This window comes from Delphinapterus leucas, chromosome 16, assembly GCF_059928025.1.
Source record: "Delphinapterus leucas isolate spDelLeu-1000000601 "Yukka" chromosome 16, BTC_Dleu_Yukka2, whole genome shotgun sequence".
Taxonomy (NCBI): Eukaryota; Metazoa; Chordata; class Mammalia; order Artiodactyla; family Monodontidae; genus Delphinapterus; species Delphinapterus leucas.
Window position 1 is genome coordinate 13,709,284 of NC_143144.1, and position 27,564 is coordinate 13,736,847.

At 55.0% G+C, this 27,564-nt stretch overlaps 1 protein-coding gene across 1 annotated transcript in view; it reads left to right on the forward strand.

Moving 5' to 3' along the window:
• The first annotated feature begins 1,907 nt into the window (after window positions 1–1,907).
• RET (ret proto-oncogene) overlaps window positions 1,908–27,564 on the forward strand; it is a 93,874-nt gene continuing 68,217 nt past the window's right edge. The window contains 8 exon segments of the mRNA XM_089898412.1: window positions 1,908–2,009; window positions 10,746–10,869; window positions 15,150–15,236; window positions 15,637–15,709; window positions 18,494–18,649; window positions 21,328–21,439; window positions 25,387–25,580; window positions 25,855–26,483. Coding sequence (XP_089754538.1) covers window positions 1,908–2,009; window positions 10,746–10,869; window positions 15,150–15,236; window positions 15,637–15,709; window positions 18,494–18,649; window positions 21,328–21,439; window positions 25,387–25,580; window positions 25,855–26,483 — 1,477 coding nt within the window.

Below are 27,564 nucleotides of genomic sequence, written 5' to 3' on the forward strand. Positions count from 1 at the left end.
GTGCCCCTGTGCCAGCCGCTGCCCCATATTGCTGGGGTGAAGCAGCAGCTCTCAGCCACAGGCGCTCCCATCAATCAATATTTTTAATTACTTACATGATTGACTAATAAAATTCTCCACCGACCAATTGATTTTGTGATCAAGCGAGAGCCTCTGTTTTTATTAAAAGGTTACTTAGATGAATTTTTTTCCCCACTGAAGTGGGAGGTTGTATTTCTTTTGGTCATTTTGGAAGAAGAAAAATGGGAGGGGCCAGGAACAGGAGGAGACCCAGAGGCCAAGAAGATTACAAGCCCAAACCAAGAGACCCTGTGAATCGGCAGCCACTCACCTATTTGTCCTGCCAAATACCCGGAGGCTCCAGCAGTGGGTCAGGCGCTGGCCAGAAGGACCCTCGGGCACATACTTTACCCAACCCAGGCTTAGCCAGAGCTGCTTCTATTGTTTTTAAAATAAACTGTAAACTTTCTTTTACATTTTAATGAAAGTATTGGCTTTTCAGTTCTAAAAGTAACTCACTCTGTGTGCACAGTTTGGAAAAGACAGGCAAAAACAACAAAGCAATGAGAGGGTTCTCAGCCTGGAGACTTGGCCTGAAAGGGCAGTTGATGGAGATGCTGTGAGAAGAACTGCAGGGCTGACTCCCACTTTTCCAGGGGTCCAAGGCCCCAAAGAAGCATCACCATAGAAATCACCCAGGTCCCAGTGTCCAGAGAAAGCTACTCACGGTTACTACGTCAGCGGGTTTTTGGTTTTGGTTTTCTGCTTTACCACATTGGTTTTTGACGGGTTTGGTGATGTCCTATGACTTGCACTGACCTTTAAAACTGTGTTTGTAAATGACTTAGTGTGGCCTGTCCTGTGGAGGAGCTATTGCCTGTGACCTGTCCCTGTGGTACACACAAAGGTCACCTTTCCTGGGGGGTGCCAGGCGTTGATGGGGCCAGGGGCATGGAATAGGCAGTTAGGGTGAGGGAGAGTGGGCCTAGGCCCTGGGAGAGGGGCACCACTCACGGGCCTGGGCAGCCCTTCCCTCTCCAGTCCTCAGACGCCTCACCCGGTGTGGCGATGCTTCTGCAAGGGGGCTCTCGGGCCTGGCCACGCCCAGTTATCAACAGATCGGACTGCTGCACCAGCTCAGCTCTGGGCCACAGGCCTGCCTCTGCCTGTCATGTCCATGGTCACGGCCATCCCACTGTCCCTGATCTCACTCTGCCCGCATCTCCGGTTAACTCCTACATACCCAGCAACCAGAACAGTGGACGGCACACGGTGGGCGCTCAGTGACTGTGTGACAGGTGAATGCTGAATAAATCCACGTTAACCATGAACACTCATGATGGCTGCCAAACGGTCCTTCTGAGCCGGCCTTGGAGCTGGGAGATGATGACCTCCACGCCTGCCTTCTTAGGAAGGTCACGGCAGGTGAACAGAATGACAGGTGACGACACGCCTCTGCCTCGTGCCAGCCCGGTGTGCAGAGGCCACTCTTCCGCCCTCATGGACAGAGGCAGGAACAGCCAGAGAGGGGCCAAGGGACTCCCCAAGGCCCCACAGTCGGTCTGAAATGGGGGTCTGGTTCTCTGCAGTGGACGCTTCTCAGGATCACCCAGAAGTCCAGCCCCACTTAACCAAAGCCCAGGTGACCTGCCCTCACCTGGGTGTGAAGTCCCCAGACCCACGCGGGAGCTGTGAGGCTCTCACCAGCCCACCACCATGCCTATGGGATCCAGAACATCTCTGGAACCTAACTTACATTTAAATAAAGTAAAATTCATTTTTTTTCCTTACAAAAAAATAACATCTATTCAAAGTGGAGAATTGAGAAATTAAAAAAACATAAAGAAAAAAAGGTCAGTTGTCCTCCTGCCCTGAGTGCTAATGACATGTCAGAGATGCAACGGCCCATGAAGGAGCTGGCCACCCCTCTCTGGATCTCAGGACGTCTGAGGGATGTGCTCACATCCAGGCCCATTGCGACCTCCACGTTGCTGGCGGCCCTTGATGCGGTGAGTCACTCCCTCCTGGAAGCGCTTTCCTCCCTGGCTGGGACCCACGGAGCAGCAGCGGGTGGCCAAAGCAGAATCCCGGCCCACACAGATGGCCCTGGAGTCTCACCTCACCTGCCACCCACCCCCGCTGGTCCCCTGGCCGGCTTCGCCCTCTCATCCTGACGTGTGGACTTCGGAATGTCCCGGGAGCCTCCGTTCTTGGTCGTCTTCTCTCTCCCTACTCCCTCCTCGGTGAGCTCATCCAGGCCCTGGCTTCATGCATCTGTGCACTGATGCCACCCACGAAGATCGCTCTGATCCTCTGAAAGGCACCTCCAGGGTGACTTGTAGCAACTCCTGCTCCGTCCCTGGCACTCACACTGCTCGGCCCAGGCCTCTCCTCCAGGGCAGCGGGTGGCAACCTCGTCCTTCCCAGTGCTCCATTCAAAAGCCTGGGGGCGAAGCCACAGTGACTCTGCTGTTGTCCCCAACCCTCCATCAGCAAACCCTCCCACCCCACCCAGGGGTCCCACCCATACTGGCCCTCAACTAGACCACAGCAATCGCTCCTGACTGGTCTCCCAAGACACACGGCCTCCCTGGGGCCCCTGGAGCCCACCAAGCATGTTGCCTCAGTCCCCCAAAGCCTGGCCTGAGACAGGGACATGGGGTGGGTAGCTGGTTTGGAAGGCGAGGGCAGGAGGCAGGAGTGAGAGAGAGGAGGGGGGTGGCCATCAGTGGGGGCTGCTGGGCTCCCCCTGAGAAGCTTTCAGGATCATGCATGGGGAGGATGTGCAGCTGGAACACTGACCACCCCCACTCCCACACCCACACCCCACTGCATAAGGGCTGCCATGACTTTATCTCCCCAGACCCTGGTCTGCCCTGGGAAGGCCCCAAGTTACTACTTTTCCTTTTGTAATAAACAAGTCCAGTGATTCCACTCTTGCTGCTCAAACGTTCACCCACAAACTTAGCATCTGCCGATGACCCTTGTCTGAATCAATTATTATTACAATTGTTGCCAAATGATAATTTTCCTAAATTCCATCTACGTTTATTAGCTGACGTTCTACTACAAAGACTAGCTTTTGCTTTTCTATTTACTTATTTAATCCTGTTATAGATGCATGGAGTTTTAATTCTAGTGGTTATAATTCATCACTGTAATTATTGATACTTATTTTAATGCTCAAAATGTCCTGATTGGGCCAATGGGAGCCCCTTCAAGTTGTCTCCTGTGTCCCCTTGACACGTCCCCATCATAGTTTGATTACTTCCTTACTTTCTGTCACAGCAAGCTATCCTAAGCCCATTTTTAAGTTCCCTGTCCCAGCCCTGGAATCAGTCATTTCTCCGAGGAGCCTTGGTCCCTGGCTCCTTTTAGTGGAGACTGTATTTAGAAACCAAGGTGTGGGTACTGGATGTTGTGACTGGGGTGTTTGCAACATTTTTAAAGACTGAAAGTATCCAGGGTTAGTGAGGCATGGCTGAGGAACACACTTGTCCTCAGTCAGCGACAGAGTGACTAGAGAAGCAGTGAGGAAAGGCATTTGGCCCTACCTGTCAGATGGTCATAGGCGTGCACATGGACACAGCCGTGCCACTTGTAGGAGTCTCTTCAACCCAAACTAGAACACAAGTACACAAAAGCAACACATCAGAAACAACCAGTGTCCACGGACACAAAGTTAACTAAGGAAATTGCAGTACTCCTTCCTAAAGAACACCCAGCATACACTGAAATCAATGAACCAAATTTAAGTCGATGAATTATTTTCAGAGAAGAAGCAACTTACAGAATGCCATGTATAGACTGATTTTTTAAAAAAATTAAGATCAGATGTGTGCATCTTACATAGGTGAGTCTGTTTGTGTAGGGAAAACTGAAAGGACACCCTCTAATCTCCTAGGCGATGTTATCCCTCTGAATTGTGGGGGAAGGTTGTGGAAGTTGAAAACACGCGAGCAGAAAATTATACTTTTAATTTCACACACTTGTGAACTATCTGAAGGTTTTATAGCAGCCACGTATTACTTTCACAATAAAAAAAAAAGCTTTAAGTGATAGTAGGTGAAGAAGGGACAGCCAGCTCCCCAGCTATAAGACTCTACAGCATTACTGAATACTCAAGTAGCTTTAAAAATAAAGAAGGGGCTTCCCTGGTGGCGCAGTGGTTAAGAATCGGCCTGCCAGTGCAGGGGACACGGGTTCGAGCCCTGGTCTGGGAAGATCCCACATACCGCGGAGCAACTAAGCTCGTGCGCCACAGCTACTGAGCCTGCTCTCTAGAGCCCACGAGCCACAACTACTGAAGCCCACGTACCTAGAGCCCGTGCTCCACAGCAAGAGAAGCCACCGCAATGAGAAGCCTGCGCACTGCAACGAAGAGTAGCCCCCCCTCGCGGCAGCTAGAGAAAGCCCGCGCGCAGCAACAAAGACCCAACACAGCCAAAAATAGATAAATAAATTTATTTTAAAAATTTTTTTTAAATAAAGAAAATGATGTTCATCAGAAGTGAGGTCAATCGGCTTTGGAAACGGAAGAAGAAGGAAGAGAAAATCTTGGCAGTGTTCGCTCATACATGCCCTGGAGCAGAGGAGGGGCCTTAGCCCAAAGTCTGTTCTCTGTGAGGTAGCCCCACAAGTTCCCCCAGGCTGAGGCTCTCAAACATTTTATTTTTTTAATTTTTTAAAAACTTTTTAAAAAAATAAATAAATTTATTTATTTATTTATTTTTTGGCTGCGTTGGGTCTCGGTTGCTGCGCGCGGGCTTTCTCAAGTTGCAGCGAGCGGGGACCACTCTTCACTGCGATGCGCGGGCTTCTCGTTGCAGTGGCTTCTCTTGTTGTGGAGCACAGGCTCTAGGCACGTGGGCTTCAGCAGTTGTGGTACGCGGGCTCAGTAGTTGTGGCTCACGAGCTCTAGAGCACAGGCTCAGTAGTTGTGGCGCACGGGCTTAGTTGCTCCGCAGCATGTGGGATCTTCCCGGACCAAGGCTCGAACCCGTGTCCCCTGCATTGGCAGGTGGATTCTTAACCACTGCGCCACCAGGGAAGTCCCTCTCAAACATTTTAGATGGCACCGCCCCAGCTCTGATCCTGGCTCTCCACCCTCCTTTGGCAGGTAGCTGTCTTCCCCAGAGCGGTGCGTGGAGGGAGGGAATGAGGTGGCCGTGAAGCTCAGGACAAGACGTCTCATCAGGGCTGTGCTGTTCTTCCCTGCCTCCTGATCGTAGAGATACACGGTGAGTACCATCTGTGATTGTGAGGCTGGATCCCAGAGCCAGACTTTCTGCATTCACATCTTGGCTCACTGCTTCCCAACTTGGGCAAGTTCCCTCAACCTCTCTGTGCCTTAGTTTTGACACCTGTAAAATGTTCCCCCTCGGGTTGTTGGAAGATCAGGTGAGCCAATATGCCAAGTGCGTAGGATAGTTGCTGGCATGTAATGAACGCTCAGAAATGTTATTTGTATTATCATCCCTAGTGGTTACAGCGGACACACCCTTGTCTCACAATGCGATGGGAAAACAGCTAGGGTTTCACTGTCACGTGTGATGCTGGCTGATAGTTACAGTGGTGTGCCTTAGCCGGCAATGCTTGCAGCTGCAGAAATTCCAAACGCAACAGCTTAAACTAACGAGGTTTCCTTTTACCTCAGTGTACAAGAGTGCTGCAAGTTGACCGCTGCTGGCCTGGGTTCAGCAGCTCAGCCGTATCAGGGCCTGTCTCCGCAAGTGCTTTGCCTCTTTTTCATGCATTCTGCCTCAGTGTTACATTATGGCTGCCTCAACTCCTGACATCACATCACCTGCAAGGCAGGAAGTAGAGAAATGGAGAGAAAACTGGAAATACCCGCCACGTATGGCTCTTTTATCAAGAAAACAAGCCTTCCCAGAAGCCCCCAGCTGACTGCCAATCCTATCTCACTTACCAGAACAATGATATTTGACCACACTTAGTTCAAGACAGGCTGGGAATATAGTTAGCTTTTCAGCCTCAACAGCGCAGATCACAAGGGAGAGGAGGTTGGGAATGACCTTGCAGAGCCTGCCATTATTTTCTTTATCCCATGAAAGAAAAATCTGTGTGACCATGTTTAGTGAATTGGAAGTGGGTGGTGAGGTTCACCAAACATTTTCTCCTGCTCTTGGGGTCCACCTAAATAGAGACCCACCGGCTGTGAAACAAGAGGCAAACGTCCAGCTATGGGGACCAGCTGAGAGTTCACATTTTCTTGGGGACTTAGAATTTTCTTGGGGGCTGAGAGCCTTGCAGAGCAGGAGCCAGGGCTTCCAAAGCCCCCAGTTCCAACTTCCAAACCCAGGCACGTCTCTGCCAGAAATGGCCATTGCTGCCAGCTCCAGGACAGTGAGGGAGCCAGAAGCAGTCTTTCTAGACCCAGCCCTTGGCAGCAAGGGCACCTCTACTCCTTTCCTCCTAGACTGTTAACCTGCTTTCCATCTTCTGGGCTATTGGGAGCGCCGGGCAGGCCAGCCAGGGAGGAGGCGGCTCCCATGTGTGACCGCCACAGCTTCCCTTCATGTCCGCTGGGCAGGCCAGGCTGATGGTATCTAGTTCCTGAGACCCTGCAGTGAACTCAGACCCCAGATACTGTTTCTTGATAACAGCTTCACCTTTTCCATCTCTTTTAACAAATATCAACTCCTGGCTGAAACCCAAACTCCTGGCTGAAGACCAACTCCTGGCTGAGACCTCCTTGCTGCTTCCCAGAAAAAGCCTGGTCTGAGATGGCCGGGGGAGGAGAAGCAGGCTGGGCGCCCAGGAACTCCCTGCGTGCCCCGGGCAACTCAATGCCTTCTCTGGGCCCTAGTTCTGCAAAGCAAAGGGGGTGCATCAGATGCTTCCTGGGGTTGCTCTCCTCTGCACACCTTCTGCAGGTTCCCCTGGCTCACGCATCATGGCACCTGGGCTCTGCCCCAGTGCCAGGTGCTGGCTCTGTGGCCAGGCACGGGCCACCTTCAGCAGGAGGGCCATGGCCACAGTCCCAGGCCTCAGCGGAAAGGCAGTTCGATATTTCTGAGTTTGTGGGAAGTGCACTTTGAACACATTTGCCTCAATGGAGGAAATAATATCTCTCCCAAGAGGCCAGAAAAGAAGGAAAATTCCATTTGTCAAGACATCCAGCCCTCGGGTCCTGATCTTACTACCTGCTTTCTTGGCCATGGAGAGGCACCAAATCCTCCTAGGCCCAGATGAAGAGGAAGGGAAACAGATGCTGTATCAAACAAGGGGTTTTTCCTCAATTCAGTGGCAAGTTTATACTTTCAGAGTGATTTTGGCCCCCAGGCTGAGCAATACTTTGACTCTCCAGGGCACTCTCCCCACCTGCTGGTGCCACCTTGGTCACTCTCCCACAACTACACAGAGTCACTGCCCCCCAAGGGCTCCTGCTCACGCAGCCTGTGAGGCGATGTTCTCAGTCACTCCATTCGCCAGATGAAGAAACCGAGGCTTAAGAAGGCCAGCCCCACAGCGGGCACCCGGACCTGGGCCTGGTCTTGCAGCCCAGCACCCTCAGCTCGGGCCCCCAGAGCGTCTGTCCTGTCCCCAGCACCTTAGAGCTCAGTCAAATGTGTCTTGGGTTGGCTGCAAAGCTTAGGAGCCCTTTTTTCCCCCCCAGTTTCTCACACGCCACAGGAGACAAGGCTGTAGATGCAATATGAGATTAAAGGCTGAACCTCATCCAGGTCAGGAAATTCCGAGGGCAGTCGCCCAGCTCGGCTCCAGCTCACTCCGTCACCCCCAGGGTCACTTGTCCGCTGTGGGAAGTCAGGGGCCGGGCGTGTGCTGCAGGGGCACCTGTGTCCTCCGGAACTTCCTGAGGACCAGACGCTCTGATTTCCCGACCGGCTCCCAGGGACGTTTCTCTCTCCCTCTCTCGGGCCTGGTTCCAGCTGCCTCCCTCCCTGCTGTGTCCTGGGTGTTTCCCTCTCCAGCTCGATCATTCCCATCAGGTCCGAATGTACTGTTATTTGCCCATCTTTCAGACATCCCTCTGTTGGACTCAGACCATCAGGTTGCTAAGTCAGCGCTCAGCCTCACATTGTGGTCACTCAGCGCTCCGGTCCCGCTGCCCCACCCTGTCCTCAGCTGCGTTGCAGACTCCCTGCCCTGGCCTCCCCACCCCTCGGTCCTCTCCTCACCTCTCCCCACACTCATGCCTGTCCCGTGGCTACAAGCACTCTACACACTGCCTGGCCTAACTGCCTCCTCAACCCTCTGCCTCAAGGTCGGACGGGCATCTGGGGCCTGTGAACCCCAACCTCCAGGTTTCCCCAAACCTGCACGCCACCACCTGCCTTTAGATGCAGGAACGCCTCCCTCACACCCCACGTCTAATCCTGCGGTCACCTTTCAAGTACACCCAGGATCTGACACCTCTGGTCATCTCCCTGCTGCTGCCCCCCACCTTCCCTAACATTTATCACCTGCCTGGACCCTGTTAAAATGTGCATCTGTTCAAAGTCTTAAAGGCTCCCTTTCCCCAAGTTCAGAGTCGAAGGTCAAATGCTAGCGTGACATCCCTCCACCCTCCCTGCCCTGCCCCTGCCTCTCACCCCTCCCGCTCTATTCCAGCCACCTTTGTCTCCTGAGCTCCCACCAACTCCTGTTCTGAATCTAACTCTGCCCCTGGGATCCTGGGGCTCAGTCTCTCCCTTCTTCAAGTCTTCTCAAATAACTCCTCCCCTCCCACTCTATTTTAAACTGCACCCCCTACCGTGGCACTCTCTACTCCTCTTTGTATGAGTTAGCTACTGACAAATTAGCCCAAATTAGCCCAAAATGTAGAGGCTTAAGACAACATTTGTACATTTATCTTGCAGGTTCTATGGGTCAGGAATCTGGGTGTGGCTTAGCTGTTCCTCTGGGTCTCTCATAACTTCAGTCAAAGTGTTGGCTAGGCTGCAGTCCTCTCAGGGCTGGATCTGCATCAGGCTGTCTCATGAGGCTGTGCGCAGAAATAAGCTCCTCTTGGGCTGCCCTCAGTCCCTTGCACATGGGCCCACCTGGTGCCGCTCGAAACATCAAAGTGAGCAAGGAGGAATGGGATGGCATGCCAATAAGACAGACTCACGGTCATCTGTAACCTAGTCTTGGAAGTGCCAGCCCATCACTCTGCCTTTCCTATTCATGAAAAGCAAGTTCCATGTCCAGCCCACACTCAGAGGGAGGGGATTGCACAAGAGTGTGAGCACCTGGAGGTGTGAACGCCTGAAGCCACTTCTGAAACTGGCGACCACACTGTTCCTGCTGGTTTTCTCATAGTATTTCTTCTCATCCGACTTACCATTCTGTTCATTGTCTGTTTCCTCAAGTGAAAATGCAAGCTCTTTGAGGGCAGGGCTTTTCTATGTTGTTGCAGGTTGTATCCTCACCACCCACACCGTCACAGCACATAGCCGGCACTGAATAGATGCTTGTTGGGTTGTTGCCCGTGAACTTCAAGAAGTTCTTTACGATGCAGGAAAACAGCCACCCTCAGTGACTGTCCTTTTATTTTCCTGTGTTACAAAGTGATCCAGTGACAAGCACTGAAGGTTGATTTCTGTAAGAGTGGAAGAGGTTGGGGTGTGAGACCCCAGTGCTGGAGCCATCCTGGTTACCACGCCCATGGTCAAGAAATCATAGACCTCACGCCCTCTCTGAGACTCAGCTTCACCCTTGTGAAATGACACTCGGTCCCTGAGCCTGATCTCAGAGTCTCAAGGGCTCTGTAAGGGAGTGGTGCTAATTTCATTCTTTTAAATAGGTGTTTTCAAATATTTTAAAAATCATAATTTGTTAAAAATACTCTTGGGGGACAGTTTAGCACTATCTCTCAAAGCTTTAAACGCACATACTCCTTGACCCAGCAAGTCCAGAGCCTGGACTTACGGATTTTTCACTATATTCACACATGAATGTAAAGATAGGTATACAAAGATGTGCAATGCAACTTTATTATATAGCAAAAGAATAAAAACACTCAATGTCCTCAAGTAGGGGGCCAGTTAATTAAACTTGGGCTCATCCACGTAATGGAATAGCACACAGCTATTGGGAAGACCCAGGGAAGCCACATGTCCTGATGTGGGTGCATCATCATCTCATTTATTTAATCAACAGCGATTTCTTTAGCCTCTACTGTGTTCCAAGCATTGTTCTAGGCACCAGGGACACAGAAGAGCAAACTCCCTGTTCTTGGAAGCTTACATTATAGTGTAAAACCACACACACACACACACACACACACGTGCAAATGAGCATGGAAGGAAATACAACAATGCAAATATAACAGGGTTCTAAGGAAAGCAAAGTGGAGCGGGAAGAGCGTGGGAGTACTGCTTCATAGCGAGTAGCCACTGAGGAACATCTGAGCAGACATCTGGGCAAAGTAGGGAGAGGTCAAGGGCATGTGGCACTAGCACCTCCCAGATAGAGCAGACAGCCAGTGCAGAGGTCCGAGTACCAACAGACATGCTGTATTTAAGGACAAGCACAGCAGGCTGGAGGAGGCCAAGGGGAGTGAGAAGGAGGGAAAGCGGGAGGCGGGGGACGCTGAGGCCAGGAAGATGGGGTGAGCTCAGGGGGGGAAGCACCCACCCATCTGAGCAGGCTCTGGACCACTCATCTTGTAGGCTGCAGACTCAGGGGCAGGCAAGCTGGTGCAGCTGCTGGGATATCGCCCCAGCTGGGTTGGGGCCTCAGCTGCCTCCTCCGTGTGATGGGCCTTGTTTTTTTCCCAGCATCACTCTGGGGCTGTGAGGAGGACAGAAGAGGTTGAGGACAAAGGTGGGAGCCCCACAGGAGGCCACTGCAACGGCCTGGGGAGGACAGCAGCTTGGACCAAGATGGCCATGACCAACACAGGTGGGTGAGATTCTGAATATGCTCTGGAGAACCAGCAGAACATGCTACTGGATCAGATTCACGGTATAAAAGCCAGAAGGGAATCACTCATGAACTCTTTGGTCTCTGTCCTGAGAAACTGAGTGAATATGGCACCTTTTACTAAGATGGGAAAAACTGAAAGAGAAGCAAGATTTGGGGGTGGGAAAAGCAAAAATTAAGAGTTTGTTTTGGGGAGTTCCCTGGCGGTCCAGTGGTTAGGACTCTGCGTTTTCACTGACGAGGACCCGGGTTCAATCCCTGGTCGGGGAACTAAGATCCCGCCAGCTGCGCGGTGTGGCAAAAAAAAAAAAAATTTGTTTTCGATGCATTAAACCTGAGTTGCCCACTGGAGGCCATGGAGGGCAGGCAGCTCAGTAAGTGGACTTCAAGGGGGAGGAGAGGCTGAGGGAGCAGAGGCGGGTTGGAGGGGAGCGTTGGGGGTGGGGTGGGCTGGGTTCAAAGCCAGGCCTGGATGAAGTCGCTCATCCAGGAGTGAGTGTGGGGTAAGCTGACGGCCCAGGGTGGGCATCCTTTGCAAACACATCCACGTTTAGAAATGGAGCCGAGGAAGGCACACAGATGAGCAAGAAGAGGGGCTGTGATGGGCACATCCAGGGCTGCCGGGCGCTGGGCGCATGTGGACAGCGGAGGGTCACCGCAGGCCAGTGGGGTGGAGGCCTTCAGCCTCCAGGCTTAGACAAGACTGGAGTCAGTGCTTCCGGCTGAGCCCTTTGACATATATTGCTGCGAGGTGGGTGTCACCTGTGCGCCAGGTGAGGAAGGAGGCCTCAGGTGAGCCGGTGAACACTGGCCCACAACAGGCAGTGGAAGAGCAGGGAGTGGGTCTGGGTCCTTGTGTGCAAACAGCTGTCCCTGCACCCGGCCAGCGCCCCCCTCGTGTTGGGGTCCAGGGGAGCCTGGCTCAGGGCGTTCTGTCACTCACAAAAGTGTCACAGGTATAGAGTGCAGGCTTGGTGAGGCTGCAGCCCTACCCCACCCAAATACCCTGGCTGGGAGGAGCCGGCCACCCAGGGTCCCCCTGAGGCAGGTGGGAAGAGGCAGCCCGGGCGTGGGTCACACGTCCCTCCCGTGTGCCCTTGATCAGAGCGTCTGCCCTGGCAGCATCACCTCGTGCTGGCTGTGTCGTTACTGATGGAATCACAGCTTGCCAGACGAAGCAACAAGATTCATAAAACGCCCCAGGCATGACACATCCTGCCTTTGAGTTGGTCATTTGCTGAAGGAGATTCCACCGATGACTCATTCCATAGATTGGAGAGTCCTGGCATCACAGATGGCCGAAGCTGAGGAGCCTTGAGAGAGGATTACGAATGGTCTTTGGGCTGATGGGCCCACGGGGCCAAAGGGGAACACAGGTGTGGCCTGTGGAGTATGGACTCAGACTCACTTCAGCTGCAGTAGGGAGGCATTTTTTGCACTGTGTCCCTAACTCCTGATGGTGAATCGTATCGGGCACCTGCCCCCTTGACCCAGACTCCCTGGTGTGACCTCTGGGCCGTGATGTGGCAGCCTACATTTTCCCCAAATGACCACAGCAATATTTCTGCCCTACATGCTGTTCCAGAATCTTGCCATCCACCCCACCGCCCCCATTCAGATTCTATTTCCCCTCTCCTTGAAACTGCACAGGCCTTCACGGCTGCCGTGATGAAGAGAACATGGCCGAGGGATGCAGGGTGACTTCTGAGGCTAGGACGCAGAAGGTGATATGACTTTGACCACCATGTTGTAAGCAAGCCCAGCTCCTACAGGGCTGTATGTCTGTGTCCTAGTGGATGGTTCCAGTGAAAGCAGAGGGTCTGGGCTGGCGGCCAGCACCCACCACAGTCACGTGAGGGGGAACCCTGGGTGATTCCAGCCCTGCCTGCAAGCCACCCTAAGCTAAGCGGAGTGGAACAGAGACAAGCTACCCCAGCTGAGCACTACCTATGTTACAGACTCATAAGCAAAAGAAATAATGGGGTTGTTTTAAGACAGTTTGGGGATGGTTTGTTATTCAGCAATAAACTGACCAACAGACCTGAGAACAGTGCCCTAGGTGATCCCTCGCCTTCCCTGAATTTCTCTGTCCCAGGGATGCAGCACTCGCTCTGTGGATGACCTACTGGGGATGTGTGTGGACCCAGGGCTCCTCGTCCTGGGAAGCTCTAATTGGTTTGGGTCTGTGAGAGCCACTCAAGGGGGTCTGCCACGCATGGGAAGGGAAGTGAATCATGCCTGGAAGCTTTGCCTGGGGGTTTCTATTCAATGGGAAATGTTTTCATGGTAGCAAAATGTTAAGTATTAGCCTTCAGAATGAGATATTTGGCCATTTTCCCAAAGGTTGTGAGGTCTCTGAATCCCTCCTGTGATCTTACAGCAAGCTGAGCTCTGGCCTGAGGAGAAATTGCTTTTTTTTAAGCCTCCACTGAAAACCACCAGTGGCAGGGCTGCTGTGAGAGCAAAAGCACACTGAGCAGGGTGGGCCAACGGGGCATCAAACAACATGCTGAAATTCTCTGGAATAAGTTTCACCAAGTGGGGGTCTGTGATTTTGTTTAAAATACATATTGTGTGATTACGCCTACACCAGTAATGCCCGTGAAGTCCTTTTCATTAGAACAACACTGACCTGTTACTACGTGAAAGGGCAAGCAATCACTCAGTAGCCCATTCCTTCCATCTCTTTGGCTGGATGGAGGTGCCCTAGATGGGTCACCATGGGGTTTTGGATCCAAGGTCTCTGCCATCAGTGGGTACAGAAAACATCACCGAGACAGCAGGAGATGTGGGCTATGGCTCTCTTGTCCACTCCAGGCCTCCCAAAGCCCACATCTCCAGCGATTCTCTGACCTCTACCCCAGCAACATCAGAGCCAACATCCCCAAAGGGCCTCGGCCCCTAGCATGCACCAGGCAGCCTTTTCCTTCAGCATCTCCTCCTGAACCTCTGGTCGGTAATAAATACATTCCAATTTGTGGATCCATAAAAACAAAACAAACTAAAAAATTAAAAGCACACAAAAAATCTGAAATACCAACACACCCCCCGCCAAAAAATTAAAAAACAAATAAAACTACTAGTGCTGTAAGTTCATTACCAGAACCTTCCTTACAGTCTATCGGTTTCCCGTGACTGCGCGGCTTGAACAATAGAAGTTTATTATCTCACAGTTCTGGAGGTCAGAAGTCTGAAATGAGGGTTGGTTCCTCTGAGGACCGTGAGAGAAGGATCTGTCCGAGGCCTCTCTCCTCAGCTCGTGTCTCTTCACCTCAACTTCCCTCTGTGCATGCTTCTGTCCAAATTTCCCCTGTTTATAAGGACACCAGTTATATTTGATTGAGGCCCACCGCAGTGACCTCATAGTAACTTGACTACATCTGTGAAGACCCTATGTCCAAATCAGGTGACATTCTGAGGTACAGGGAGTTAAAGACTCCAACATATGGATTTGGGGGGATGCAATTCAACTCCTAATACAATGAAAAGAATAATATTAGGGTTTATGTTTGTCTCAGTAGGATTCAGGATGACTGCACGGTAGCCCAGACCAGCATCATGGGCGATTCGGTGGGCAGAGGGCACTGCCCTGGGGCCAGGAAGCCTGCTTTACTCTGTGGCCTTGGCCCATCTGTCTGGGGCCTCAGTTTCTCCATCTATATGATGAGGCTTAGATTGAGTGGTCCCTTTGGGTCTTTCTATCCCCGAGGTTGCTCAAGGTCACTAGTCCCTGGCTTTACACCACATAAGGCATGGAGGCCTGCCCCGGGGCCACCCAATGTGAGGGTGAGCAGAAGTGTGGGGATCACCCAGGGCACTCTGCCAGGCTGCGGCACGCAAAGGAGACACCAGTAGGCCTCCCTGGGAAGGGACAGGCTCTTGTGTCATCAAGAACAAGGGACCAAAATTTCCCTTCCCCCCAAAGTTTCCTCACTACTAGCTTTACAGGAGTTTTCCTTGGGGGCTGTATGGTCAGACTCCAGCAGCAGACGACGACACATCTGAAGAGCAATGACTAGGGTTTAATGTAAGAGCAGAGGGCAGGGCAGGACGTGATGAGAGGCTGGCACAGTGGGGAGCTGGTGCCCCCCCGCCCCGGACAGCTGCCGGAACTCCAGAGTAGAGAGTGTGGCTGAGGGACAGTCGGGGCTTGGCAGGGAGGGGCTGTGGGATCAACACTTTGTCCTCCTTGCATCAGCCTCCTCTGGGGTCTCCACATCGAGGGCCATGACAGGGTATTCCTCTGCCCCGCCCCCCAGGAGCAGGTCCAAGGAGGACGGAGAGCAGGGAGCCAGCTGGGGGCAGCCTGGCTGGCCCTGACACTGGCTTGCCCACCCCCAACCCGGGTGTGGCTGGTGCATAGCGGTGCAAATCTAAGCAAGTATGGCCCTCACCACGGAGGAGCGAGGATAACTCACCGCTCACCTGGCACAGCAGGAAGGCCAGCCCTGCAGCTGCGGTGAAGCCCATCTGCTTCTGGGCATGAGCCCCAGCTCGAAGCTCCCTGCAGAGAAGCACCCCGGGGACTGACCGGCAAGGGCTTCGACTTAAAGCTCCTCGACTGAAACAGCAGATCCTAAGTTTGCGATGGTGAGAATAAACAGTCGCTCAGGCAAGTTTCACCCTAAACCAAGAGTTTGGAGCGGTAATTCTTGCAGAGCAAAGATGGGTGAGTGATTATTACCGTCAGGAGGTTCAGCTAAGCCCAGCTCCCAGTGGGGGTCCCACTGCTCTGGTCTCCGGCAGCACCTGGCCCAGTCTGCCCTGCCCTCTTCTCCCCCGGCCGCCTCCTGTACCCCCGGAGGAGTCGGGCGCTGGGGTGAGGCCTCGTGAGATGGTGCCATGACCCAGACTTCCAGAAACCCATCAGCTGCAGGCCTGGGGCTCACCAGGGAGGTAGAGGAAGGGGGAGAAAGAGCGGATGGCTCAGATGGGCCCCTGCTCCCAGCAGCCTCCAGGGCAGCCCTAGCCCCCGGCCGCCCGGCTCCCTTCCCCAGCCCCATGGGTAGGTACGGCTGGGTGGCCCCATTTCTCATCCCTATCGATTATGCCAGCAGAGGCCTGTAGCACAGAATGTAAATCATCGTCCCTGGGGTATTTAACCCAGGGAGGGTTAGTTGGAGGTGGCATCCCTTATAAGTCCCGCATCTGATGTTTTTATATTAATTCCTATAGTGGCCAGATTAATTTTTATTCCACTGACTGTTCTCTCTTCTTCATTGACTAGGAGACATTTCTGAGCAGTGCATACATATCTCGTGGAGTATCAGTCATTTAGTGGGGTGCTTCCTCTGGCTGCAAGGTTTTCATTAATGAAAAAGGAATGAAAATTCCTTTGCTCCAAAGACTCAGTCTTTGGAAATAACAATGCACAGGCCAGCCAGAGTCACTGCCACCATCACCACCGCCACCTATGTGTGCTGTCTGGAGGGGTCTATGAGACCCTGACTAAGGGTGCAGGGTCCCCTGGCCTCCCCTCTTCCCTCAGCTTCTCCAGTCCCCCCCTTGGCCATACACAGGGCCTGAGTCAGGCTCTACCAAGTGACCATGCCTTGGCAGAGACCAAGTCCCCTACAGCTGTGCATATGGTCATCAGGAAGATGGCAATAGCCGTCCTGCTCTGAGGGACCCAGTTGAAGAAATAGGTCCCCTGCAGGGGAGCAGAGCAGGCGTGTTCTGGGTCATGGCGATGGCGATAGCCCTCTTGCTCTGCAGACGGGGGAAATGCGTTTGCTGTAGCCTCCCTGAAGCTCAGTACCGTGCAAGGGTTGGGTCACAGGTCACAGTAGGATCCAGCCCAGTCACAGAAATGACCCCCCCCTTTACCTACACAGTGAGGGTGCTGGGTCCCCCAGTGGGCTCCAACAGGCCTCAGTCTCACATGAGGGACCCAGCTAAAGAAATGGGTGTTAGGAGGAGACAGCTGTATGCAAACAGAGGTGAGTCCCTGCAGGGGAGTGAAGAAAGAGTGTTCTGGGTGGGCTCCCAGCAACGCCAGGACCACGGGTGTAAGCCAGGGGCGGAAGGAGGCTGGGAATAGGGAGGAGACACAGAGGAGGAGAGGCTAACTGGGGACAGGGCGTGCTGGCGGGAGGGTGAAGCGGGTACCTTCCACCTTGAGACCCTTACCCGCATCTCTCCCATCCCATCATGCTCTGGGGCAGTGGATCCCACAGTGTGGACCCAGGACCAGCAGCATCAGGAACTCCTGGGAACTGGTCCTGAGGGCAGCCTTAGGATCTGCGGGTTGGGCTCACATAGTGTTTGACCAGCCCTGCCCTAGCATTTGAGAACCGGAAGCAGTGTGGAGTGAGGGAAAGAAGCCCAGAGAAAGAACCCCTGGGCTTGCACCTCACCTGTACAATGGGATGCTGCTACCACCCGGGCAGGTGCTGTGACCCTGAATGAGTTAGAAGCTCCAGTCCAGGGCTGCCCCCAGGTGGGATGTCCATAGCCATTAGCTGTTCTCACTTGTGCCCACCCGGGACCTCCCTCCTTTTCTAGGAGAGACGATTCAGACCCCACAGTTTTGCCATCCAGGGTGACCTCACTCAGCCTTTCTTCTAGGGGTCAGACATGAATAATTAAGCCCCAAACCTTTAGGATTTTGAGAATGCTGATAAATTACAGATGCAAATGGGTAACCAATCAAACTCCGCACCCCCTGCCCCAGCCAGGGTATCCACCTGGGAAATAAAACGGAGGTCATTCCCTCCTGCCCCCCACACAGGCAAGGTCATGAGAGACCCCAACAATGATATGTAGTTTATGGGCTGCTTTCAGTTTGTGGGCAGCTGCCTCCAAGACAACCGTGAAAAAAACAAAGGTTGTTGTGAATGGGGTTAAGAAATCGGCCGTATCCAAGCGTCTGGATCCTGGAAGGAAATAATTACGAGGCAGGAGCGAAGCTTTAGAAGATCATAGGTGCTCCATTCAAACTCTTCTCATCCATCCCTTAGGCGGACTCCTGATGAGGGTCTTGACAAGTCCCAGGGGCTGAGGGGGTGACTTAGTGGCCTGGGGTGGGGGGCTGGGCAGGGGATAGGGAGGGCCGGCACCCAGGTCCCTGCTCAATCCCAGCCTCTCTGCATCCATCTCCTTGTGCATTCATTCCTAACACAGCCTGGGATAAAATGACCAGGACCAGGAGAGGGGTCTGGGGTGAGGAAAGGGTCTGAGACAGGCCAGGGCTAGTGGGGCGGGAGATGGAGGAGAAGGGTGGGAGGGCTGAATTATCCATAGAAATGGAAAAACTGAGGTCAGGTTTCTCAATTACAGCAGCTGGAGCTGTTGAAAATGTGATTCCAGGTGTCCTCAGAAGGTCTCCCTTAGGTGTCACCTGAGGGGAACGAGGGGACCTCCTTGCAATCAATGTGGAGTCTCGGTGTACTGGTTGATGAGAACATTTCTCCTGCCCCCGGGAGATGTCCTGTCTGGACAACAGCACAGACGTGACTGTCCCTTCCCTCCCATCCCCCACTACCCCAGTGCTCATCTCACAGCTGTGCTAGGAAGTGGCCTGCCCGTGCCCTTGAAGCCCGCGCCACCACTAAGTTCACTTGGGCTTCCTCTCAGTTCCATCTGTGTGTTTTCTGCGAGCCAGGTTCTGGATCTCAGTGGGCCCCTCCTTTTCCCGCCTGGTGCCGTGTGCCCCCGACCCACCCACACCCGCTGTGCTGGGAGGACAAGCCCAAGGTCCGTCCACCTCGGCCAGGGGTCCTCCCTACGTGGCCCAGAGCCACAGCACAGATGACCTGGGGTGAGTTCTTCCACGCTGGCCGCATTCAAGGATGGGAGAGCTGGCATCCAGCCCCTGTCTTGGGGGGCAGGGGGAGGGCTAAGCAGCACGCACGGGGTACTAGAAGCAGCCCCACGTGTGGCCACTTGGTGCTCAGGCAAGAGCTGGGCAGAGGGCGGCTGCAGGACCCGGGGCTCCCTGGAGGTCCTGGGACAGAGCCCAGGATGGGCAGGTGGGGGCCTGTCTCTAAGTCGGAAGGGAGAAGCTTCCAGACATGATTGCATCTGACCTTCTCCTTGTGTCTTCTCGCTGGCATAGGGCCTGTGGTGAGCTCAGCTCCTTCGTACTCCTGGGCATGAGGGATCTTTGTAAAGTTTCCAATCCACAGAAAATTGCCAACCTCCGGAGGCCTCAGGGACCCCCGTCCTCCATACAGAGCCCTCCTCACCCCTGAGGACCAGCCATCAGCCTCCTCTAGGTGGGGGGATTGGGGAGGAGAGGAGTTGCTCTGAGGGAGGAGGGTGCTTCTAAGCTTCTAAATCAGCTTCCCGAGAGACCCCCCCCATCCTCCGCCCCCCATGGCCTGGAGCACTGAGGTCTTCAGAACCTCCCAGAACATTCCTCAGTTGAGCCATCCCAGCCCAGAGCCAACCCCCAGGGAACCGGGAGAAAGAGAAGCTTCCCTTGCTGAGGATCTCTGTATCCTTATGTTTAAAGGGCCAGAGGGAAAAGAAGGATTCTGAGCTTTTAAGAGAAAGTCTCTCAACAAAACACTTCCTGATGCTCGTCTGACACTAAAAACCTATTAAAGTCGTAAACTTCTCCTGCAGAACACGTCTCAAAAATGTATTTATCTAAAGGGCATCTGTGTTTGGTCTCAAACTCAAACGCTCCAAATGTCAGGCCCCAGATGATTTATTTGGGGTGCCTTGTTCCCTCCTTGTGAGTCGTCTTCCGGCTCCAGCCCCTGCTCCTGTCGCCCCTTCTGCTGATGTTTATAGACCAGACGGGCTCCCATTCACACTGAGAGGGCAGCCCAGAGGAAGAAGGGGCGCAAAGGGGTGCAAAGTGTGCACACGGGTGGCAAGCACTGATGCTGTCACTGCAGACGGCCACGCCCTTCCCTCCTGCCTCCTGAACATACCTTGTGCCTCTGCCCAGGTTGTCCTCTTGGCCACGAGGGTCATTTCTCACGGCAGGTCACCCGACCGGCACTCTGAGTCCTCAGCAGGTCCCCACGCACAGGGCTAGAGATAAATACAGCACAGTTAAACCAGGAATCAGGACTTCCCTGGTGGTCCAGTGGTTAAGACTCTGTGCTTCCAATGCAGGGGGCATGGGTTCCATCCCTGGTTGCGGAACTAAGATCACGCATGCCTTGCGGCCAAAAAAACAAAAACAAAAAACCAGGACGCACACTGGGCCCCCTTCAGATTGTCTAGACGGAGCATGTGAGCACGGACTGGGGAGAGGGGTACTTTGCAGCCTAGCCTTCTGAATGTTCAATAGGAGCTGAACAACAGAAGGGGCCAGGAGGAGGCAGGAAGAGCTTCCCAGGCAGAAGGAACAGCCGGTGGAGGTCAGTGGCCAGAGAACACGTGGGGAATCTGGGACCACGGAGGGGCGCTTGGGAGCAGAGGGACAAGGGCCCTGGAGAGGGGTCGGATGCTGAGCTCCCAGCACTAGCGAGCAGGCCCTTGGGTCTCAGGCTGTTGCACAGAGTCCCCTGACAGCCCTTCATCACCGCATCTTAATATGCACGAGCTCATCAGCCCCTTTCCAAAGAGGCCCCTGAGAGCAGGGCCCTGCAGGGCTCACTCTGCCTACAGGAAGCAGGGATTTCAGGAGGCATGGTCAGGCTCGGGGGCCAAGCCTGGAGGGGAACGGAAGATTCCCCAGGGCGAGTGAGAGAGTGTGCCCGGGGGGAACCCCAGCAATGCCACTGTCGTTCTGGGCAGGGGGGTGACTACGGCATCTTCAAACCACCAGGAAACAGAGCGGCAGCTGCTGGATCAGAGAGCCCACTGGGGCTGGCGAATCGGCAGGCTCTGATTTCTCCGCTCTGCCTCCAGTGGGGGAGCTTTGGGCTAGGAGCCTGCCCAGCCCCCAGAAGCCTCCGAGAGAGGCTGGGAAGGTGTTTCTTAGAGCATCAACGCCCAGCAAGCACACTAGCCACATATGACTATTTAATTTTACGTTATTATAAATTCAGTTCCTCGGTCACACCAGCCTGGCCAGTGGCCATCGCGTTGGAGAGCAGAGGGCAGCAAGTTACCACCACTGCAGAACGTTCCACTGCACAGCGCTAGGGGATGAAGGCCTGGCTGGCCGGCTTCTCAGCAAGCAGGGAGGGGCCCCATCCAGGCTGGGTGGGGGGTCTTCAGCAGGGCTGGGAGCCCCCAGCGCGCCTAAGCTCAGGTAGCAACCCTAGGGAGGTGCTGGAGAGGAAGCAAGGAGGGCACCCTAGATCTACCTGAGAACAGCGCCCCCTCCCACCTGGGGCAGCTGCAACAGCTGAGCGAGGTCTTCAGGGCACTTCCGGGGTGGGGGTGGGGAGAAGGGGGCAAGTAAGTGCCCTGCTTCTCCTGGGCCTGTCTGCAAGCACAGGGGGCTGGGGGAGCCACCCAGGCTGTGCCCTCACACCCTGGGCCCCCCCCCCAAGGGCAGGTGGCTGGCCCCCCTCTCCCCCTCTCCTCCAGCTCACAGCGCACCGCCTCATCGCCCGCAGGCCTGAGATGGATGTGGAAGTTGCACGCTGTGCCTGGAGCTGCAGCCCACACCATCCTGGGCAGGGAGGCTTTGGAAGACATCGTAGGGCGTTAAGTCAACGGACTTCCTATTTGTCAGCACACCAAGAGCACAGCACGTTTTTTCGGCTCCAAAGGACTGCCCAGGTCAGAGTCTTCACTCTGCAGATCCTGCAGGCTGTAACCCTCTCAGAGACCAGAGCTGCATCTTCCAGAGGGGTGAGGTGAGGCTGCTGAGAAGATGCTATCGTGGGGAGACAAAGGACGGCCCCCTGTCCCTGCTGGGGCAACGCAGGGAATTCCAGGGCACGTCCTGTCACCTCCCTGCTCCCTGCGGGCAGCGCTGTCCCCACAGCTCTTTGCCCAAAGTCAGCTCTCCAGGACATCCAGCCCTGATAAACACCCCGCCCCGTGTCTCACCCCATCTGGGGTCACTTCTGACTGTGCTGCATGTGTGCCTTACGTGTTGATGATTGTCCTTAAGAAGCACCCAGATTGTTTAGTTCACTGTACTTTGAAAAGGGTGCCTGGAATACAGTGAGTGCCCAGCAAAAGTTTGTTAAATAAATGAACTTTTCAAGAAGAAGGGCAAATGGGAAATGTGCAGATCGGGTGAAATACAGACCCAAATATGGATTTTTAAGCAAAAACAAGTCTCAGCTTTATCCTAGTGGATCATTTTAGGTTCCATGACTGGGGAGGGGCATCCAGAGCTCCTCCCTGTGGACCCTGGTTGAACACCCCTCCCACAAAGCAGGCTCCCCTGCAGGGCTTCTGGCTCAGATCTCCCCAGCTTTGTGATTCTGCCCTCCCACAGAACATGCTATCTGTCACCAGTTTTGTTTTGGTTTTTTTCACTGTGACCCATAGACCAAATTGAGAAGCATCATCCATCTTACCTGAAGGTTTTGCCATCTCAGTCTTGAAACCGGAGAAGTCGTAAATAGGTTTTGCGATGGTAAAGGGGAAGCTTAATTTTTCATTCACCTCTAGCTAGTAACTGATGGGGAGGTCCTCCTTCGCTCCCAGAAGCAAAAGGGAAAAGAAAGGGCTTCCCAGGGACAGGATAATTTGTCAGAAAGTTATGAGAGAGCACAAGCAGGGCTGTATAGGAAGTGTGTATTGAATGATATGACACACTGGCTTCTAATTGCTGCTGCCTTTCTGATCAATAATACATGTTTTCAAAAAGCCTTCTGTTTGCATTTACACAATGGACTGTAACTACTGCAAAGGATCCATTAAGACCTATTTTAAAAAGTGCATTCGTAAAAACTTGTCTAAATCTGCATTACAAGGCAGATTATGAAACTGCCTTGGGAGATGTTTTTTCCAAAAAGCATTCAGGCCGTATCTGCCAGACTCGCCAATTCAAGCTCCCTGTTATTACCACGCTCACTCGTGAGCCAGGATGGGCCTTCTCTTTGGTGTCCTTGAGGCAAGAGGCGGGCACTGCCAGGCCTGAGGCCCCATCAGGTTCCAGTGGTACCCTCGGGCTGGGGACTCGGTGTGAGCAAGCCCCCAAAAGCCTCAGTGAGGCGTCAGCATGAATCAACCCACTGCTCCTGAATGTGTAAGTATACGCCCAGATAAGTGCTGCTGTGGCAGAGAGGACTCTGGGGCTCCAGGGTTCTCCCTCCTTTCACTGAGAAAGCTGCAGGTCCTATGGGGAGGGCCAGAGACAGGTGTTGGCTCCTACAGGCCGGTCTCACTGGCTGCCATCTCCATACAGGGTGTGATTCGTTACCTATACAAGTGGGGAGCCAGAGCTGAGGGCAGCAGACAGCTTGATGTAGGGACCACCTGCTTTCCGTGTTACCTTAGCAATGTCCACTGACCGCTTTGGCCTCGGCCTCAGCGTCACAGCTGATGGGAATCAATGGTGACAGTGACAGCTCATGCTGATTGCCGGGGACTCACCTGTCTTCAGGCACCTGGGGGGATGGAGCTCTGCCTTCCTGAGGCCCAGAGACGTTGCAAACATGCCGAGGTCACACAGACCACAGACCTAGCCAGGATACAACTCAGAGCACACCTTCAACCTTCACACAATGCCACTGCCCCCAGCCTACCACCCAGACAGCTCCTTGGACTTCAGAGGACCCTGGAAGAAGAGAAGAAAAAAGCTCATTTTCTGGGGAGCCAGAAACTGTGCTGATTCTGTCAATGCTTCATTTGGGTTCAGCCTCACAACACTGCAAGGCAGTTACTATATCGTTATTTACATGTTACAGATGAAGACGCTGAGGCCCCAGTGAGGCAGCTAGCCTGGTTCTTGTGCTGGGGCAAAGGAATGGAGAAGAGATTCTTGCAGAGAATGGGAGGGAAGGAGGGGAATGAGGAGAAGGGGAGAGCAGAGGAAGGAAGGGAGGAAAGGAAGGTGGGGCAGGAAATTCAAAGGAGAAAAACAACTCCATTGGGCGACCCATGGAAGGGTGAGTAGGGCAGAGTTGAGGTCAGGCCTTGTCTGAGTCTCACAGGGGTGTCTCTTACGGATATGCAGGACCCAAGGTCAGCAAGCCAAGCGCTTCACCTCTGCGCTCTCCTGGATCCTCCTCTGGTCAGATCTCTGGGCATGCACACGGGTGAGGATATGCACCCATATCCCTGTACGTGAACACAGGTGTATGCACATGTGGGTACAGGGCTACAACATATGAGGGTACAGGGGTACACATATGAGGCTCCCCAGACCTTTTTCTAAGAAGAGGGCAACGTCCCCACCATAGTGTCAGATGTCCTCTCAAGACCCCCGAGGGTGGTGGAGGAGAGTGGAAGGGCCTGAGGACTGAAGAAGGGACACAGCCTCAAATGGGCCCTTGAGGTGGTCACACGGAGCACAACCAGACATCCAGCCTGACCAGTGTCAGCCAAGGCTTGGCCAGGGTGGTCCCTGGGGGGGCACAGGGGTGGGGCTGGTTGGAAGAATGGGCCAGGCCACCCCTCTTCCTTCTGCATTCTTCTGCCACAGGAACCTGTTGGTAACAAAGAATCTCCCCTCAGGCCCTCCCTTCCCACTCAGGTCCCTTCCCTGTGCACAGGCCTGAATGTGCAGCCTTGGTAGTTGTTACTAGCACCAGAGGTAGGGCCTGTCTACACCCAGGGGAGTCCCCCACGGCCAACTCCAGCCCCATAAATCCAAGGGCTTGGGGCTCGGGGAGCGTGAGGCAGGCAACACAAGGTCTGGTGGCCGCAGGGTGGCTCTCCCGAGCTGGCAGCACTGTGCCCTGGCCTCCAGCCAGCAGGCCGGCTTGGACATCTCGGCCGGCAGAGTCCCCAGCCAGCCTGTCTTGGCAGCTCCTCCTCATGCCTGCGAGGGTGACTTCACTTTGACTTCATATCTGCAGAGTGATGTGCAGAGAGCCCTTATTCAGCCCTGAGCTCAGCCAGGCAAGAGGGCGGGGCTCTGTGCACAGCCATAAGAAGAGACATTGAAATAGGGGCACCCCAGGCGTAGGTACCCTGGACCCTCCCACCCCAAGGCCCCTTAGGCTTGCATTCCTCTGTGCCTAGGTGAGGGCCAGACCACAAAAGGCAGCTAGCGGGTGGGAGTAGAACAATGGACTTTTCCCACAGAGGCCTAGAGCTCACCTCCAACCTCCAGGACCCCCCGTGTTGGGGACCCAGAGTCTTCCCTTTTGAGTACTGGATGTGTTTATGGACATCATTTCTTGGGGCAAAAATTAAATTCTTTGGGGCTCCAGTTCCTCCTCGCTACTTGCTCTGCTAACCAGTCAGCCCCCCATCCTAAGAATTCTTCTGTTTGGTTGGGGAGAGGGAGTACCTACCCTCCAAGCACCCCATTAAAGCCAGCTTCAGAGTCAGTTTCCTGGTTTCATTGGTTGGACCAGTCCTAAAGAGGTGGGTTCACAAACTAACCCTAGGACACCCCTAGAGCGACCGCGGACATTGGAAGCCACAGGCCAGGCTCACCCCTGGCGTGCGCAGAAAGCGCCCAGGTTCCCCTTCCCCCACCCGGGCTCTTCCCCTCCTCCCGCCTCCGGCCCCAAGAGAGGCCGCGCTCCCACCGCGCCTCCCCCCTCCGAGAAATGGCTGAGGATGCGCACCGCGCCCGGAGCCTGGAGGCGGGGCGCCTGCCTAGTCTCCACGTCCACTCGGGCGCACCCCCGCATCCCCGTGGTTTCCCTGCCCTCTCTGGGCGGCGGGGAAGGTCGAAGCGCACAGACTGAGAGCGGGCGCATAGAGTGAGGAAGAGTGGCTGTGCGTGCGGAGGTGCGCGGATTGGGGCTGCGGCTGGCGGGCCGGTACCCCGGGTCCCGCACCTCGCCCCTGCTCGCGCCCCGCCCGGCCCGCACCCCGCGTCCGGCACTGGTCTCCTAAACCGCGCCCCGCGGGAACCGCACCAGGCATCGCCTGGGCGGGTACCCAGTGCCCCGCCCTTACTCCCGCACCCCGCCCGCACCCGGGCCCCGCCCGCCCCGCCCCCTCACCGCCCCGCCCCGCCCCGCCTCGCCTCAGGCCCCGCGACCGGAGCCCGGCGCGCAGCTGCGGAGAGTACCGTGGAGTCCGCGCCCCGACGCTTTGCGCCCGCAGTGTTCGTCTCGTCCGCCGCGTCCCGGCCGGGCATGGGGCAGCCCGGCTGAGCGCCGCACCCCGCCGCCGAGACCCCCAGCCCAAGCCACCGTCCCTCTCGCCGCGGCTCCAGCGTGCACCGGCGATGGAGAAGGCGACGGCCGGCACCGTGGGGCTGCGGTTGCTGCTGCTGCTGCCGCTGCTCGGCGAAGGTGAGTCCTGCCGGGGACTGGTGCCCGCAGCGGCCGAGGCGAAGTTGGCACCGCGCGCCGAGCGGCTGAGTGGACGCATTCGGAAACGCCTTTCTGTTTGCGGCGGGCAGCGGGCTGCGCAGTTGCCGGCCGCCCGGGCTCGGCTGCGAGCGGGGTGGTGTGGTGGGCAGGGCGCCTCGGGCCCCGCGCACTGGGCGGGTCTCGGGCTGGAGCCGGACTCGGGTCGGAGCGGCACGCGGGCCGGGTGGCCGGGGTCGGTGCCCAGGGCCCTTGTCGCAGCCGCGCTCCCCAGCCTGGTGGCGCCTCGCACCACAGCAGCGTCTTGGAGCGAACCGAACGGAGCTTGTAGCCGTTTCGGTGCAGGTGGGGGAGGGCGGGTGAGGTAGCCCTAGAAAGTCTGCGACTTAGGCGGGGAGGAGTTGTGTTTCTGTCAAAGATTGCTCCGTCCTCGTTTCCTTGTCGCTCTACACGTCGGTGCATTCTTCCTCCAACTCTGATACCCTGGCTAGCCGCGGGATGCGGAGAGGATCTACTGTTTTGAGAAATGGTTGCTTTTCCCTTGTGCGTTTTTGCCGCTCTAATCCTTAAAAATTCCACAAGGCTGTGGTTTCTAGGGAGGCTGCCCTCGAGGGCCCGCTCGGACTGGCCTAGCGCAGCCGGCTGAGGGCCCGCCGTGGCTCCACTCCCACGCGCGGCTTCCGAGTCCCGCGCTGATGCCAGGCGGGGACACCTGAAGGTGCGGCCTTTGGGACCATTTGACGGCTCTGGGCCGACCTGTACCAAGCGCTTTTGACCATCCTGCAGTGAAGTAGGGCTGTGTGCCGCCAACATCGGTGCTGGGAGGATTAGATGTGGCCTTGCAAAGGCTGGTCACTGCCTCCACCCCCACAACCCTGACGGGATGAGTGAACCCCAAGGCCGTCGAATCTTTGCCCGCCCCCCCTGCCCACACACCACGAATTTTAGTTTCTCTCGAACTGTCCTTGACTTCCTCTTCTTCAGTACTCAGTATGCACCAAGTTTCCCTCTGAGAGAGGAGCTCCGGCCACCCTCCCCCTCTGCTTACAAAGGGCTTTCTCTCCCTGTGGCCTTTGGGAACAGAAGAGGTGGTGGTCCCCTGCGTCTGGCCCTGGGTCCCGCACAGACTCTGGGTTCCCAGGCCTGCCCAAGGCTTCATTTATGTGACTGCATCTTGAGCCCAAGAGGCAGATACTGAAGCTAGAACGGACCCCCAGCCCATCATAGGGAAGGCAGGGGAGAAACCCTTTCTTTGACCTGGGGAAGGATGGGGGAAAGCATCGGGAGTCTGGGGGTCCAGTGCTGTGAGGGGAAAACAGGCAGGAGGAGGCTGCAGGCAGGGCAGAAGTAAACACAAGGTGTTTAGAAGACCTCTTGTAACTCGGGGTTGCAACTTTGTAGTTGTGGGCGGGTGATCAGGTGTGAG